This window comes from Protopterus annectens, chromosome 8.part0 (genome assembly GCF_019279795.1).
Source record: "Protopterus annectens isolate FY-2018-M chromosome 8.part0, PAN1.0, whole genome shotgun sequence".
Taxonomy (NCBI): domain Eukaryota; kingdom Metazoa; phylum Chordata; order Ceratodontiformes; family Protopteridae; genus Protopterus; species Protopterus annectens.
This window is the reverse complement of record NC_056741.1, coordinates 1,102,094,644-1,102,112,703: the sequence shown is the minus strand read 5'-3', so window position 1 is coordinate 1,102,112,703 and position 18,060 is coordinate 1,102,094,644. Positions and strand designations below refer to the sequence as shown.

Sequence of the window (18,060 nt, the reverse complement as noted above, 5' to 3'; positions counted from 1 at the left end):
AAGAACAATGTCAACCAGGGTCACAAACAAGCGATTTTGAAATCATTAATCTAACTGATGTCATTTTTAGTAAGCATGAAATAAATGTTTTAAAAAAGGCTTCAACTTTTTGTGCCAAAAAAAGAGCTGATTATAGTAAAACTGTAGTGGATAAAATTAAACCTACATTATTTGATGCATGACATTTAATCCACATTTAAATCATACTATGAAAGTTTTTGAGGACATTTGTTTACAGGAATTAGAAGACATATTAGATAAGAATATTAAAGTTGACCATAATTTGTCATTTAAAGACAGAAAAGCATTCAATGAGTTACGTAAGAAAAATGACACCATTAGGTTCATGAGAAGTGACAAAGGTGGGAATTTAGTTATCATGACACAGGAGTCCTACAAACAGAAAATGTTGGAAATATTAAATAATACCGATGAGTATGAGGTAGTTCCACTTTATGAAATAAACAAGAAATTTAACATCATTCATTCAGTGTATGAATTTTGTGTAATTGATAAACCCAGAATAGGCATTTAAAAATCACCCACCTTTTTTAGACCAATAGTGTCCTCACCCACATTCAGTTACAGAGGGGATATCTTAGTATTAGATGCCATCTTAGGACCATTTGTTTCAACAACAAGAATCTTTTATTAGATGATAGTAATATATTTGATCCAAGTCAACATATTATTTTGGTTTTAGTCCTTATATACATGTATCCCCATGAAGAAGGGGTTGAAGCTATCACGACAATTTTAAGTAGGAATACAAAATTTGAAATGGGACAGATTTCCACCATTTGTAGGTTCTTGGATATTTTATTACATCATAATTATTTCATTTTTGGGGACACCTACTACAGACAGAAAAAGAGGGTGGCTATGGGGTCACCAGCTGCACCCTCATATGCCAATCTTGTAATGTCATGGTGGGAAGAAGAATTCCTCAAACCCATAAAAAACATCTTTAATATTTTATTATATTATAGATTTGTGGATGATTTAGTTTTACAAATAGCTATCTACATTTGACATCCAACTCATATAATAAAGAACATACCAAAGGGAAATGGAATTCATTACAAACATGTTTATAAACAGGGCCATATTAAATAATAAGGACACTTCTTTTAGTTCAGGTTCATTAAACAATGCAGTACACAATAAAGTGGTCTGTTCCTTAGACATGACCATTGATAGTACACATATCAAACAAGTTTTGAGAAAAAATTGGAGAATTTCATCAAGAGAGCTTTAGAAAGCAATAACAATAGCAAAACTTCAGGAGTTAATACTACCAAAATGAAGGGTATGTTCCCTTGTCTTGGATGTAACATGTGTAGATTTATCTTGCAAGGACCCTGTATAGTGATAGAAACTATGGACAGAACTTTTGAAGTTCCACAGTATGTTAATTGTAACACCAAGGGTGTCATATGCATCAGTTTTTGTAGTAGTTGTACCTCATTTTATGTAGGTATGACAACTAGATGTTTGAAGACAAGAATTCGTGAACATCTTTATAGTATTAAATGATTTAAGCACTCCCTAGTTTGTCATAATTTTAAAAAATTTCTTTTTTCAGTAATAGAAGTTTGTCAATCAGATTTGAGGGGGGGTGATTTCAAAATTATAGACTCTGTGGCAAATAAGATTAAAATCAGATAAACCCCCCGGTTTAAATGACTCTATCAATATCAAATGCTTTTTAAAAAACAACAAGCTGTCTATTGACAAGAATGTAGTAATGAAACTTTTTAAGTAATATATTTTTTTAAGAAAATATTTGCATTAATTGAATGATTGAACGTTAATTAATGATGATACTATTTAAATAGTGATGGTGAATTTTTAAATGTATTCTGAAGAAGTCTTTGACGAAAGCGTTTACTGAGTAAAGTTTATTACGCTATTTGTTGCCTTTGAGTGTTATTTTACCATTGATTCATCGGTGCACAGTGTTTGTGCTTGTGCATATTATTTTTGCTATTTGCAAGCTGCACGAGTTATTTCCTTCTTCGACCGTTACATTTTTGGTTCAAATTAGCTCGGCTCCAACTTCTGTCTCAAGGGTCAGTTCTTCTGAGCGGGGAGTGACCCTGGTCCTGAGACAGTCTATCTTGGTCCTGGGCTCCCTTCCCTCTTCGGAGGAGGAGGCAGCCTTCAAGGCAATGGACAGGGACCTCTCTCTCACAGTGACTCAGTCGGTACCTTCCTCCTCAGAACAGGTACCCCCCTCTGGCTCTGTTATTCCATCTGGCTCTCCACTGGGACAGCGGGTGCTGAAATCTCATGTTTCTGAGACCCAGGTTCTGTCATATTCTGACACCTCCCCAGATTAACCCCCTGAGGAGGTCCCTCAGAAGAACAAGTGCAAGAGGAAGCACTTAGATTCCACCCAGGAATCAGTCAGCAAGGACACAGATTTTGATGAGGGGGAAGGGTCCCCATGGTCACCATCTGAAGATGTCTCCTTTGGAGACCTCTTGTAAATTTTACAACAAAGGCTGGCTGTAAGTCCCAAAACCCTTCCTCGGGGAATCTGTTTACCTGCAGGCTTTCGGCACCCACCCATCTACCTCTTGAGTGACCCCACCCACCGATGAACTCATTCAGTTGATTTCACAGTGGGCATGGAAGACTCTGGACACCATCTAACCCATCCCCAAGAGACCTGACAAAATATTATCTGTCCCTGAAGAAAAACAGTTCTGGGCAAAGGGGTTAGCTGTAGATGCCATGGTCATAGCAGCTGCCACAAGAAAGGAACTCGCTGAGGAGAGTTCTTCTATCCATCCGCCCAACATGGAGTCTCAGGCTATAGACAGATTTGGGAAGGGGTCTACACTTCATTGACCTTCGCTGTAAGATCTTTGAACTTCTTGGCACACTTTACAAGACTTCAACAGGATCTGATTAAGGAATTATTAGATACCCTGGTGAGAGCTGTAGCTGAAAGAGTCCAAGAAAAAGTGGCTTCCCAGCTAGCCACCCTGGAGTCTGTGTCTAATTCATCCCTGAGGCTAATCGCACATGCAGCCAAAGGGACTTCCAGAGCAGCAGGTACAGGCTTAGCCATAAGGAGACTTGCCTGGATGCTCCAATGTGACTTTGCGTAACTATTCAAGTCTTCTTTCGTCAATGCACCCTTTGACAGAACATCTTTGTTTGGCCCAAAAGTAAAAGAGACTTTATCCAGGTGTGAGAAGGATGGTAAGACCCTTTCTGCTTTGGGCGTACATTTCTCCACTCCCCCAAAGATCCTTTACTAGGAACCAGAGGAGTGGTGGAAAAATGTGGTTCAAAAACATCCCAAGGGCCTTTCCAAGACACACATGGAGGGAGTTTCCCCAGGGGCAGAGGGAGGGACCAAAATGGAAGACACCACCCTCTCGGCAGAGGTGGTCTGCAAAATCAAGGATTCAGGAATTCCTTTCCAGGGAAGCCTTTCAGTGCCCCAAAGGGAGACACCATTGTCTTCCTCTGGAGGCAATCGGGACGCTTGTCCTTGCAGCTAAACGCGTAGCTAAACATAACAACAGATTCCTGGGTGCAACGGACCATATCCACAGGCTATATTATTCCCTTTTCTCATCCTCCCCTATACACAAGAAAATCCCCAATGTTCAACTCAATCAGAGGGATTCAGCAGTGCAAGAAATTCAAAAACTGATGGACAAGTGCCAAAAAAACAGGGAACTGGAGACCGATTTTGGATCTCAACATACTGAACAAATCAGTTCAGCAAACAAAGTTCCTGATGGTCACAGTACAGTCAATTCTTCCCTTTCTGAAAAAGATGACTGGATGTGTTCAGTAGAGCTTCAGGATGCTTATTACCACATATAAAAATGGACAAACGCTCCAGGAGTGTTCATCCACTTCCAGCTGGAAGCCAGTCATTACCAGTTCAGAGTACTGCCCTTTGGTCTCACCACAGCCCCCATTGTGTTCATCAAATTCATGACAGTAGTAGCAACTCACTTGAGGCTGCAAGGATTCTGGGTGTTTCCATACTTGGACGACTGGCTCATAACCACTTCGACCAGGCATCAGTTGATAGTAGCCAGAGATTATACTATCAATATCTGTGCCCATCTGGGAACTACAGTAAATCTCGAGAAGTCACATTTGATGCCAGTACAAAATTTAGAATTCATAGGGGCTGTACTAAATACAGAGACAACTATAGCATTTCTTCCTCCAGAGAGGCTTCAAATAATAATGGTACAAGTTCAAAAGATGGTTCCTGCTCGACTAGTTTTGCAAACACTAGGGTTGATGGCAGCATAAATTACTGTAGTACCTCTAGCTAGTGCAAAGTTGGGTAAGATAGTCAGAAAGGTGACTCTGGCTTCTCAGTGGTCTATCATTCACCAACCCTTCTCAGACCAAATTCTGATCACCAGCTATTGCAGGAAGGTACTTCTTTGGTGGATGGATTCCGAACAAATTCTCCACAGTTACCCCTTTGTTCTTCCAGAGCCCACTGCCATAGTGACCACGGATACCTCCCAGATGGGGGGGGGGGGGGCATTTTCTGGGCAAGACTGTCCAAGGCACTTGTTTCCCATTAGAGGTCAACTTGCACATCAGTATCCTTGAGCTAAGAGAGATGCTTCTAGCATTGCAGGCCTTTCAGACAGCTCTTCTCAGGGGACAATTGCAATTCAATTGGTACATCAACAATCAGGGAAGAACCAAGTCTTACCCCCTTTGTCGAGAAGCCCTCAGAGTGTGCCAGTGGGCAATCTGTTTAAACCTCTTTCTGATAGTAATGCACATTCCAGAGAATTCCATTGTGATTGTAGACAAGCTGAGCAGATGTATCCTTCAGCCTCATGAGTGGTCTCTCAATCCACAAATGGGGAAAATAATCTTCCGTCAATAAGGTCGACCTTGATGCGACCTGTTTGCTTCCCCCTTAAACACAAGTGCAGCAATTACTTTGCCCTGATTCCCCCACTGGGAAAGTGACCAGAGATGCTCCACAGTCCCCCCCCAGTCATCTGTATGCCTTTCCCCCAATACCTCTAATTACAGAATTCTTACAGAAAGCGCTCAGGTTGAAAAGCACAGTAATCCCCATTGCACACGTTTGGCCTCAACACATTTGGTTCCATTTCCTTTGGCCATATCTGATTCGACAACCCTAGATTCTGGACCCAGTTCCAGAACTTCTGTCCCAACCAAACAGACTTGTTCACCCAGACATTTTGAACCTCAAGCTGAAAGCATGGTTCCTCCATTTCCATTAGTTGCCAGGCATTCTAATATTGCCTCCACAGTACGCCACATCCTCTTTCTTGTCAGTTCATAAACCTTTCACTCGTAAAGTGTACTCTAGCAAAAGGAAGAGATTTAGCATTTGGGCCCATGAAAGATATATTAATCCCTTTTCTACTTCTATAGAGCATATTTTAGACTTTTAGCCTCTCTTTTCCATGCTGGAGCTTCCCCTTCTACCATCAGATTACAATTAGCTGCAGTTTCTAATTTCTACAGTGGTTTGGAAGATCATTCTTTAGCCTTTCATAGACTTTGTAAATCATTCCTAAGGCATGCTTTTGTTGAAACCCCCTTTCAAAGATCTGACGCCTCCTTGAGATCTAAACTTAGTGTTACAGGCCATAATACAGTCTCCCTTTGAGTCCTCTGCAGAATGTGATCTGAAGTTTTTGTCTTGGAAAACACTGTTTTTGGTAGCCATTAACTCTGCCAGAAGGATTTCAGAGATCCAGGTCTTGTTGCCTAAACCTCCTTATCTGATTTTCCACAAGGATAGAGTTTCTTTACGAACAACCCCCTCCTTTCTACCCAAGGTAGTCTCAAGAGTCCAACATAAATTTTCTTTCCAAACTTTTCCAACAAAGGTATATTCCTTACATTTATTTAATCTTCATAGACAATTACATTTCTATCTCCACAGAACAAAAGACATTCGAAAATCAAATCAACTATTTGTTTCCTTTTCTAGTGCAAAGTTGGGTAAGATAGTCAGAAAGGTGACTCTGGCTAAATGGCTGAAAGACTGCATTTTATTTATGATAAGAATAAACTAACCTTACCTAGGCCCGTGAAAGCACAATCTACAAGATCTGTAGTCACCTCGACAGTTTTCCAGTCTAGAGCTTCGATAGATGATATATGTGTAGCAGGTATTCAGGCTTCTCCCTATACCTTTATTACTCATTACAAATTAGACTTGGCCTCTAGGGAAGGAGCATCCTTTGGTTCGATGGTGCTCAGGAGTATCCTTCCATGAGTCCACCCAAGATTTTAGGTAGCTGGGGACTCTGTCCCATCTGTCATGGATAAAATGAAGATCGACAACATTAGATAAAGAAGTTGTGTACTTACCATGACGTTCCATCTGTGTTGTTTATCTTCATCCTTGACTCCCTCCATCCCCCAATCTTTAAAAATGTTTTGGTGGAGTGGATTATATATCCTTCAATTGTGATGATTTTCAAACACAGTAGATATGGCTTATATATATATATATATATATATATATATATATATATATATATATATATATATATATATATATATATATATATATATATATGTATATATATATATATAAAATGTGTGTGTGTGTGTGTTTATATACTTTTCTGGAAACTCGATATGAGGTGTTTGTGAGATAGGGATGTAGAGGTGAAGCTCAAGAGTTTTTGGCTGGGGCGAGCTGTAGTAACAGCTGAGTTGGTTCCATTATCAGAATCAAACCCATCTGTCAAGGATAAAGACAGACAACACAGATGGAACATTATGGTAAGTATGATTCCAAAAGGCATATAAGATCTCCCCCAAAACGAAGAACAGTCCAACAAGCCAGAATGACTATTTAAGGGACCATGCCCTCCCTTCTACCCTGGGAGCCCCTTTGTCCTTCCAGAAAGTCTAATTCTCTACACCTGTCTTTGGCAACCAATAGTTTGTGACAGATGAGTTTTGAAGGTCATTCACTAAGGTTACATATGGCAGTAGGAGGAAATTCCTCTTTTCCAGGGAGTAATTCCTCACCCACCATACTCCTTTATTTCTCCTGTCCTTCATCATATGTTGTGTCAGGGAGTAGTAGAACCATTTCTTCCTAATTTGTGAGAGATATTTATTCAGGTATGTTTTTGTTGCCAAAGCAAGAAAATGCTTGGAGACTAGTTTTGATCTTTCTTTCCTAAACCAATTTGTAATTAGGGCCTAAGTTCACAATGCTGTGACTTTATAATCTGTTACCCCTTTTCCCTCATTTAGGTTTCCTAGTAACACTGTTTAAAAGATGCTTATGACATCCCTGTTCATGCAGACTTCAGGAGTTTCTTAAATTTGATCAAGATGAAAAAAAAAACTTATCAGTTCTCTGCCTCACTGTTTGCACTATCCACTGACCACTAGTGTTCACAAAGTGTTTAACTTCAATTATAAATCATTGGTGGCTAAAGGGTATCCATATTTTTCCATGTTTAGATTACTTGCTTACCTTTGCAGAGTCTTTTTCAGAGTGTCAGGAAACTTGGGTGAGAGATTTCTTCCTCTAGCTGGGGTTCCAAGAGAACATTCAAAGGTCTTTTTTGACTCTATCGCACAGGATTGTGTTCCTGGGGTTTCTGCTAGACCCTCCAGTTCAAAGAGCTTTACTTCCACAGGAAAAAAAATATATATGTATGTCTAGATCTATTTCTGTGGTTTTCCATTTAGACTTTGGTCTCTGCAAGGGAATACATCAGGATTTTGTGTCTCATTGTGTCTGTGATTCTCATGATACCCTAGCAAGACAAAACATGAAAAAGATACAGTATTTTCTGAAGCCTCTTTGATCCCATCACCAATACCCATCATCTGTCAGAAAATAATTCACTTGGTGGAGACAGCAAATATCCCTAAATCCAGGTCTCAGTTCCTCTCCACCCCCTCTCCAAATCAGTCAGTCACCACAAATGCCTCAGACTTTGCTTGGGGAGCAGGTTCAGGAGGAATAAAAGTGCAAGGCATTTGAATACCAAGAATAGATGCAAGCACAAAAATATAAAAGAGGTGCTTGCTGTAATCAAGACACTCAACTCTGTGAATCATCTTTTGTACTATTCACGTTGTTACAGAGAATGCCACATTCATGTGGTACATCTGCAAGCAAGGGGGACCAGTTCTTACTCCCTTTGTAGACTAGTCATGTTAGCTTGGGATATAGCTTTCCAGCAAAATCTCACTCTACAGGCATCCTGCATCCTGTCAGAGCAGAATTGTGGGTAGACAGACTGAACAAGACAAAGGCAGACCCTCACAAATGGAAACTAGACCAGGGGGTCTTCCAAGATTTGATCCATCTGTGGAGAGTCACTCAAGTAGACCTATTTGCCTTCTCTCTAAACAATCAGATGGCAAAGCTCTGCCCCAGGACTCCATGCAAAAAGGCCTGAAAGGCAAATGCCTTTTCCTTTCTTTGAACAGGAATGTTCCTGTATGATTTTCCATCCTTAACTTTGATATTCAGGGTCTTTCTGAAGATTCATATGGAATTCCCCAAGATCCTTGTGGTGACTCCCTTCATGCCCAGGCAGCAGTGGTTCTCCCTTCTTTTGGAAATGGCCGGGGGCAATTACCACAAACTTCTTTACAGAATGGATCTGCTCACAGAAGAACAAGGGTGTTTGATGCACACCATCCCCAGTCATCTTCAGTTGACCGCCTAGATGATAAGGTCTGGATTCCCTGTAGGCACCTGTTTGCTGAGGATATGCAGCAAGTATTACAGGAGGCAAGAATGCCTGCTACCAGAAAAACATATATTGGTAAATGGAAAAGACTTTCTGTTTGGTGCCAACAATGTACCGTGACCTGGAAAAGGTTTTCTAGTTGCTGCCAAAAAGATACTGGGGCCCATTCAGGGCTATTGTTTTTTCTGATTTTGCAGTATTTCTATGAGTTACTATCCTTTAGCCTTTCTTACTTCATCAAGGTTCATTTATTGGCCATTTCAGCATTTCTGCCCATGGAGCCCCTCTTTCATTGCATTCTAATGTGAAAATGTTTTTGAAAGGGGTCTTGTATAAGAGACATCCATGAAAACCAGTGCTCCTCCTTCAGATCTTAATTTTGTATTTGAGAAGCTAACACTTCCTCTGTTTGAACCAGCTCATCAGACTGACTTGAAATTCTTATCGTGGAAAACTGTTTGCTCTGACCTCTGCAAGAAGAGTGTCTGAGTTGCAAGCTCTTATGGTGAGTCAACCATATCTCATTTTCCATAGAAACGGGCTTTCTTCGAGAACAAATCCTTCCTTTATGCCCAGAGTGTTATTAGACTTTACCTTAAGCCAAAGTGTTTTCTTTCCTGAACCTAAAAATGAGGGGGAAAGGATTTGCTGTACCTTGGATGTCCGCAGACAGTTCAGGTACTTTTTTGACAGAACAAAATCTTTCAGGTCTTTTGATCAGTTTGTTCATTTCTTTTGAAGTTAAGATTGGACAACTTGTGTCAAAACAGACTTTTTCCCAGTGATCAGAATATTGGCCTTTGTTACTTTCACCACAACAAAGCTATTACAGGCAAAGGTCAGGACTCTGCTTGGGCCTTGGATTCATCTGTGGCTTTTTGGAAGGGTTGGATTTTAGAAGTATTCTAGGAGCAGTAACTTGGTCTTCTGTACATACTTTTACAAAGCACTACAAGCTTGATTCTTTCTCTTGATCAAGCTTTGCTAGGACCATTTTCCATGGGCAATCCCCCCCCCCAAATGTTGTAAGCTAGGGTAATCTATGATATAGTTAAGGCTACTACAACAGTGATCAATATGATGAACACAGTACAGTTATGTAAGTAAATTCACCGTAAGAGTAGATGTTTGAATGATGACTTCTGCAGTAGCTGCTCCCTGCCTCCACCCCTTTTGTTTTTTGATTATGTATGTGTGTTTATATATATAATATAAAATGTATGTATATATTTTAAGTCCTAGCTATGTCCTCTCAAGGCTCAGACTCCCTTTCTCAGTTGGTATAAAAGCTGTGAAGGACTTGGTACTCAAACGTGTGTTTTTAGGCAGCTGAGCTCTAGCTGCCTAATGGGTTGTGCACATTGAAGGTTTCCTGAAGCTTTGGAAGCTGAATTTTCTGTCCTTGGCAGGATAAAACCCATATAGTTAAGACTACTGCATCAGTGATCATTCAAATATCTGCCGTCGTGATAAGTTAAGTTACACAACTGTACTTTCTTTCCTTATTGTGTTTGAGGTGGGAATTATTGGATAGTTTGCTGTCCCAAAGTCTAGGTGCAGAAAATGCTGGCAGGATAGAAAAATAGGCAGTGTCATGGACACAGCTGTTTAGACAGTGAAGCAAATGATGGGGATTCCGGACAAGCAAGCATGTTTTATTTGTATATTCTGTTAGTGCAACCAGGATTAAGTCCATCTTGGAAAATGATGGACACTCAAAACCTAAGCAGTAGAATACACTGATTAACTGGGATAAACATTTAAGCTAGCAGGCAAAGAAATCATTAGAGTAAGTGAATCATGTATCATTATCTGCCCTTAAATCTGTGTTTCTGTGTCTGATTTCTCTGTATGTCTACTGAAGGATCCCTAGTAAGAGCGAGTGTTACACTGTTGCATTGTTTTCCCTTTCAATCACTAGTATGCAACATTATTTGCTATTTCATGTCAGTCAAGTATTTACATGGTTACAAGTTGTTACCTCTCTCAACAAAATGTTGTTTCCATACACACAAATGAGTTCACAGACACACACATGTGCAAGCACATGTACACACCAACACACTTATGAAGTAGTGACCAAGCATGTAATGATAATGTTAGCTAAACTGGAGATGCTAGAAGTGTTTTTATAACTTGGGAGAACTGTTGACATATTCATGTACTTTTAATAGCACTATGACTGAGATAGGTGGTCAGAGATTCTGAGCATCAGAATAAAGTTTTTATTGAGCTGCTTTTGATTTCTGGTTGTTGTGAATAATGGCAGCCAGTCTGCTTTATTATTTGTTCTTGGGTAGTCCCAGACATACACTGCTAAATAAATGTGTAATAAATACATTCAAATGTGTCATATGTGGTGGAGGCCTAAAGTGTACTTAATGAATTAGTTTAATGGGATGGACATATTGGAAGCAGAGGAGAATGTTCACTGCACATTAGCAATGAAGCAAATGTACTTAAGTCGCATACAAGATTGTTGCTATGAAGACTTATAGAGTGTTGGAAATTACTTCTGAGAAATTATCTTTTTCTTTATTAGTCAGACTTGTCAGAATTGGTTCAGTGCCACAACAGTGAGGTCATGGATGCTGCCTGTGCACTGATTTGTGACTGGGCAGGCAAGATTCTAAAGCGCACCTTTGATACAGTTGTGGAGGTTGCCCAGTTTCTCATCCAGCAACACATCATTAATCCCAAATCTGCCAATGCAAAACTGGTGACATCGGTAACCATCTCAGGTAAGACACTATGTGACAGTTACAATAAACAGTAGTCTGCATCATTGAAAAAAAGTGACTAGCTTTTCAGCTTTGATGTGCAGGAATGTACTCTTAAGGAATTTTGTCTGTTTAAAATTAAGTCAACTGCCACTTAGTTGGCGGGGGTCATTTTTAACATCATAAAAGCCCTTTTATGGACTTTTCAGTATCCCACATCATGAGGAGCAGACGGATAGTACTGTTAAGTGTGACCTAGATGACTTGGGTTGATTAGCAGCTCCAGTACTGCAGAAGCCAGGAAGAGAAGGGGAGGAATGAAGTGGCATGACTCGTTCACCTCACCTGAGGATCAGTGGGCACTTTGAGGCACGTGAGGAAATGCAGTTTCCATGGTGAAACCAGAAGAAATATGACAAAATCCTTCAGAGAGAAGGTCAAGGCTTCTTGGTGGGAAAGCCCCTTGCAGAAGTGAGGGACATCCTGTACTATAAGCCCATTGTATGTCCCTTCCCAGTGCTTCAATGCCTGTGTGTGGGGTGATGGCATGATGATCTATCCTGATTGACCCTTGCTCCAGTATTAGGGGAGTTAATGAGCTTGTTGGCCAGGAGAGCGCTGATGATAAACAGCAAGAGTAAAAAAAAAAAAAAAAAAGGAATCTTGAGTTTACCCTCAATATCATGCACCAAATCTAAAAATATTTCCAGTGAACCTCTTGATTCATGTCACTGGATCCAGACCAGTCTTTCATAATTTAATTGTACAAAAGTGAGCCAGTCAAAAAAGTGACATATTTTCTTTCAAGATTGCCTTCTTTCTCAGGAGGGTAAGCCCTGCCCCCCCTCATACCTATCTACATGCTCAGTCCCTGGACTTAAAACTCAGTCTAGAATCACCAAACCTTGAGAGGAGGGCAAGCAAGATTCTAAAGTGCATCTTTGATACAGTTGTGGAGGTTGCCTAGTTTCTCATCCGGCAACACTTAAGTGTCTGAATTCTTATCACCTATCCACCTCCTTTTTTAGGTCTACAAGATCTGTCCAGAATATCTGACATTGACTGTGATCTGATGGTTAGGCACAGATTGATATGAGTGTCATCCCAACCTCCACTGCTTCCAGAGCAGATCATGTAGGCTTGAAGACCCTCCCCCTTCATTGAATGATGCTTCTTCCTGGCACTGGTTTTGATGCCAGATGCATCTATTATTCCAGTGTATCCTCCATCTGGATCCTCTCCAATAATGCCAGTCCCCCAACATTCCATGCATTCAACTCCGATACCACAAGTGTTGGTTGTATCTTATTGTCGACCCCTCAAGTCCAAGTCCTTTGCCACTCTTCAGCATGCACACATTCGGTGCCAGGGTCTTCAGAATTTGAAGTTATCATCTCCAGTCTCAGTAATAGAGCCATTTGATCTGTTGTGGGGACTCCTTGCTCAGGAGTATCTCTTCCTGCCTTGACAGAGATTGGCACAGTACTGTGGTGGATGTCCTTGTGACCAGTGGATGGAATGGAAATTTACTTGTAGATATTAAAAGCGTACCTGAAATTTACTTGTGGATATTAAAAGGATTTTAAGTGCATTTACTCCAGCCTGGTTTCCAGTGATTTCTTATTTCTTACCATGGCAGCTTCAGAATTTCAAGAGGATCATTGGCTGTCCATCGTTGCAGACAGGGGGCACTCCACTGGTTTTGGATCCTCCCTTCGACACTATTCACATTGTCATACTGGGTGTCCTCATCATTAACCCCAAGGACAGAACATATCTGAATGTCTTAAACCATCCCTTCAATAAGGGTCATAAAACTCTACGAGATCTTTGGACAACTGTGCTCCAGAACCTCGCTGAAAGTACACATGCAAGAGTATCCACATAGATTTCACCACAGAATCTTGAACACCAAATACTAGCCATGATGAAGATGAAGGATCTTCATCATATTGATCACTGCTGCTGTATCCTTATCTATATGGGTTATATCCTGCCAAGGATCTAACAGCTAGCCAGCTTCTAATGCTTCTTGGTGCCTTCTAAATTCCCAAACTGTCAGTCAGCTCAAGCTTAGCTTAGCTGACTAAAAAGACAGATTTGGGCACCAGGTGCATCAGAGCTTTCCTGCCACTGAAGAGGATACTCCTCTGAGGATTTTTAGGTGTGATGGTCACTTTGTTCTGTCCCTTTGCTGGACAGATAAGTTCCCTTTAGGGGAAAAGCCTTCCATTAAAAAAAGAAAAAAATAACACTTTCCTGCTCAAGAATGTTATTTTAAAGCTAGGCCTTTGTGTTTTAGCAGACTGTCATAAGACTTAACTATACTTCTAAATGAGAGTACACTTTTCTCCTTAAAGTTCAAAAGCTGAAGTAATTGAAAAACATTTTTGTTTCTGTATAGAAATAGTGTTCATTTCAGTTTTGGGGGCTGTCAGATTGTTTTAAAGTGCTTTTTACTGTGTTTTTTGAAAAAGGGACTTTACTGACTTATTTTTTTACTAGATTTGCTGCATGTTTTCCTCAGAAGGAGGCACCATTTTCGGCATAATTATGGAACAAACTAATGATCCTACAGTTGGTACTTCTTCCAGCCACAAAAGCAAATACTGAAGTAAACTGTCTTTACTGCCAGAGCTGGCTAGCAGTTTGCCTCAACCACAGGTGGGTGACTCTGTTGTGGCCGTTAGACCATTAATCGTTTACCCCCAGATCTCTCTGGTATAGTACCTACAGCCAATATGGACTGGGAATTAGCTACATCCTCTGCAGCTGTTGAAGTCCCCTCAGTGGACAAGGGAATAGCCACTGTTGTTGTTCCTGTGAGAGAGAATAGGGAAGACTTAACTGTTTGCCAGAATATTGTGCCCAGCCTTGGGAAGCTGCTACTGCCATTAATAATGCTGTTGGCCCCATTTTTCTTGTCATAAATAAACAGAATTCATCCTGAAAAATTTCCTTTGACAGGTGTAGTTTACTGGTTCTGGCTCTGGGTTTAATTCAAGCTGGTGATCCTTCCTTCTTATAAGGTAGTTTCTGGTAAAAGAAAGAGGGATACCCTTTTCCATGAAATGGTTCAAGATTCTGAATTTGGACAGGAAGATGATGGGACAGATTTTTGATTTGGACTCGGAGGAGAGCTCAATTTCTGATTCTCCCTGTGGGTGTTTCTCTTTTTTGAAACTATTTCTACAATGTACCAGTGTTTTCAGTGGGAGTGCAATGAGGTGTTTTTGGTCCCACTGATAATATTATAAGCTGTTACAGAAAGAATTTCCAAAACCTTCACATATTCCTCCAGTTTTGTCAGCTTTGGGGTATATGTGTGTTTCAGTGCCTGCAATTTTCCTGATGGACAGCTGCCTATAAAAAGTCAGATAGAATACATTGTTTTTATATACTTTTCCCAAACCTGACCTGGCAGAAATAACTTTAGATGTGAAGTTGTTCAGTCTTGCCATTCATTCTTACACATGGGTTTGGAGCCGATCCTTCGGCTCCGAGTCGGCCGCTTTCACAAGCTCAAGGTTTTAGAGTAGCTCAAGGCCAAGTCCCTATCCCATGATGCTCTGTGTCCCACCCCACATCTAGTTTGCCGCTGCAACAGATCGAAGGTCGGGAGAGAGCTCAGGCCAGTATTTCTTGTATTTCTTGTATTTCTTAAAATATAGTTATTTCCTTGCTATCTTCTCTTAAATAATGTGTTTTGGCTAGTTAGCCTTAGTTTTGCTATATTTGATGAAAATATTCGTCTTTAAAGAGCGGTTGCTCTTAGGCCTGCTTGGCTGTATTTGTGTTGGTTGTTAAAACCTTGTATTCCCTATCCTGTTATAACCTTTCTGAAAATAGAGACTTTAGAAAGTTAGTCTTTTGTAGTTAGCACTTGATATATTTATTTCTATATATTAGTACTGTAGATTTTCTGCTATAGCATTTTGCTGTGTTATTAGCTAGTCTAATATTAGATTGGACTACATTTTCTGTGTGGTTCGCATGTATATATATATATATATATATATATATATATATATATATATATATATATATATATATATATATATATATATATATATATATATATATATATAGGTCTACTTCAGAAAACGAAACCTCACAAAACCGAAGACCAAAACACAGAGACCAAAACAATGAAACCCCACAACACCAAAAACCACATAAGTATAACACACACACAAAAAACATACACAAATACATACACAACTGCCCCAAACTACCAACCACACCACCCTACACTACAAATAGGCAACCGGGGCAAGCCCCCCTGCACCCCCCACACACATCCTACTTTAATATTCTAACTCCGAGATCGCACAGACAGACACACAAGGCAAACTCACACCCACACACAACAGTCCCTCACACACACACACACACACACACACACACACACACACACACACACACCACAGTCACAACACACACCTGCACACAGCACTACCCATCACAAATATACTTACACATGCATACTCACCCACAGCAGAACACCAAAACTGCTAAATCAAAATCCCGTAACACCGGGATTTTGAATTTCGTGCTTTTCTGCAGTTTCGTTGTTTTGGTCTCCTTCAAAACACTTTCGATATTCTGGTCTTTCGGTGTGTTGAAGGAGACCCATATATATATATATATATATATATATATATATATATATATATATATATATATGTTTACTGTTCTAACTGGTGAGGTATATGGCTGATCAGAAGGAAAAACAAAAGTCTGAATTTAAAAAATGCCCCAAGTTTGGGCAGAAAATGTCCATAACTGATTTGCATGTCAGTTGTGTTTACTGTTTGGGGCAGTCCATCTCCAGGAGGATTGCTCCATTTGCCACTCTTTTAGCAGCAGGGTGTTACTGGAGCGCAGGAGAAAACTGATGGACAGGGGTTTGCTGAAACCAGATTTCCAGGAGTCTTTGGACAAGGCTGACCAGGCTTCCAAGTCATCGAAGGGTTTGAAGTTCTCTAAAGCTTTGTTGGAGCCTAAGTCGTCGACTCCAAGTCTTGCTGTTAAGGTGCGGTCGCCGGTTCAGCAGTCTTTGGAGCCGTGCACCGAGCCGGTGTTTCGGAACTGGTCCCCAGTATTGGAACCGGTCTCCGAAACCTTGAGGTCTCCCATTTTGCAGTTGGTGGCTTCTTCGATACCTTCGACTCTTTCTTCGAGAACTCTCTCCGATGTGGATGTGGCCTGAGTGATGTCATGGACATGTCGGAAAAGACAATAATGGTAGATTTGTGGTAGTAAGGCACTATTGGCAAAGGAAGAGGAGTACACTGTCAGATATTTATATTCCACCAAAAATGCTATTATGGAACTTAAGTAAATTTTTGGAGAAATAATCAGCTTTTAGGAATAATCCTTACAAGTGGGACTGAACTAGATTTGCATTAGTGAGGTTGTATCAGGAGGAACTAGAAGAGAAAATATAACAAAAGAGAGTAGATTTCTGAAGAAAGTTATGAAAACATTTGGTAGGGAAGATGTGAACTCAGTAGTTGGAACTTGGATAGAATTTACATATTATTCCCCAGAGTATAATAACAACTGGGTTAGACTACAAATTATATTTCATAGGAACATGTGCATTTAATTGAAAGCTTCAACACACATCCGGTAACAATTTTAGATCATGCACCAATAAAAATGCAGGATAATGAAGTAGAAATGAGACACTGGTACTTTCCCACATATCTGTTAAAAAGAGAGGAATATAAGGATTGGGTAGTGGAAATTATTTGAACATTATTAGGCAAGATAGGAATTTCTTCAGCAACTATAACTAGTGAGTGTGTTGAAATGAAATGGAGTTTAAAAATAGGTTACACACTGATCAACAGCTTAACTCAAGCTCTCCCATTGTGAAAACAGAAATTGAGAGACAACAGCCAGTAATATTGTCAGCTTGATTAAAATTCAATTACTGGCTAGTAAGTGCACTGCCTGGATACCTGCAAAGAAGAAATTAAGACAAGAAAAGGTGAAGAGAAAACACTGACTGGGGAGAACCTGCAGCTGCTCAGCTAAAATCAGCACAAGCTCCAGTTTTGGTGCAAGACATGGTTTCCAATAATCTAGAGGAAAAAGTAAGTCAAATGTGCTCAGAGCTGATTAAAATAAACAAGACACTGAAGGAGTATATTAACTCAAATAATAAAAGGCTGGAAAAATGGAAGAAGCTTTGAACATAAATTCAGATGAGCTGATAAAACTGCACAAATCAGAGGTCAAAACAAAATAAGGCTGGCTGAGTATGAGTGCTCAAGAAGAGATGTTTCAAAAATGGTAGAAATAGAGGACAAAGCATGTAGGGAAAACTTGAGATGTTCTGCTGTACCAGAGAAATTAGAAGGAGCAGTCTGTATTAATTTTATGAAGGCATAAATAAACAATTGGACTGGTATTCCGGATCAGGAACTATTAATTGAAAGGTACACCATGTGTATGCTCCAAATCTGGCCGTAAGAAAGCAGTCAGGATTTTTATTAGTAAAGATAAGATCAGCAGAAAGAGCTGATCCTGACAAAACTTTGGCAATAGGGCAAAGTATTAAAAGCTGGAGACAGTAAAGTGTCTGTGGAAAATGATTATTCACTGTA

General features: G+C 40.0%; 1 protein-coding gene across 2 annotated transcripts in view; it reads left to right on the top strand.

Annotated features, from left to right (window-relative positions):
* The window catches only part of RFX5 (regulatory factor X5), a 654,045-nt gene that overhangs the window by 527,629 nt on the left and 108,356 nt on the right, over positions 1–18,060 (top strand). For both annotated transcript variants that reach the window (XM_044080629.1, XM_044080628.1), the window contains exon 8: positions 11,266–11,464. In XM_044080629.1, the coding sequence (XP_043936564.1) occupies positions 11,266–11,464 (199 nt within the window). The remainder of the gene's footprint in view (positions 1–11,265; positions 11,465–18,060) is intronic.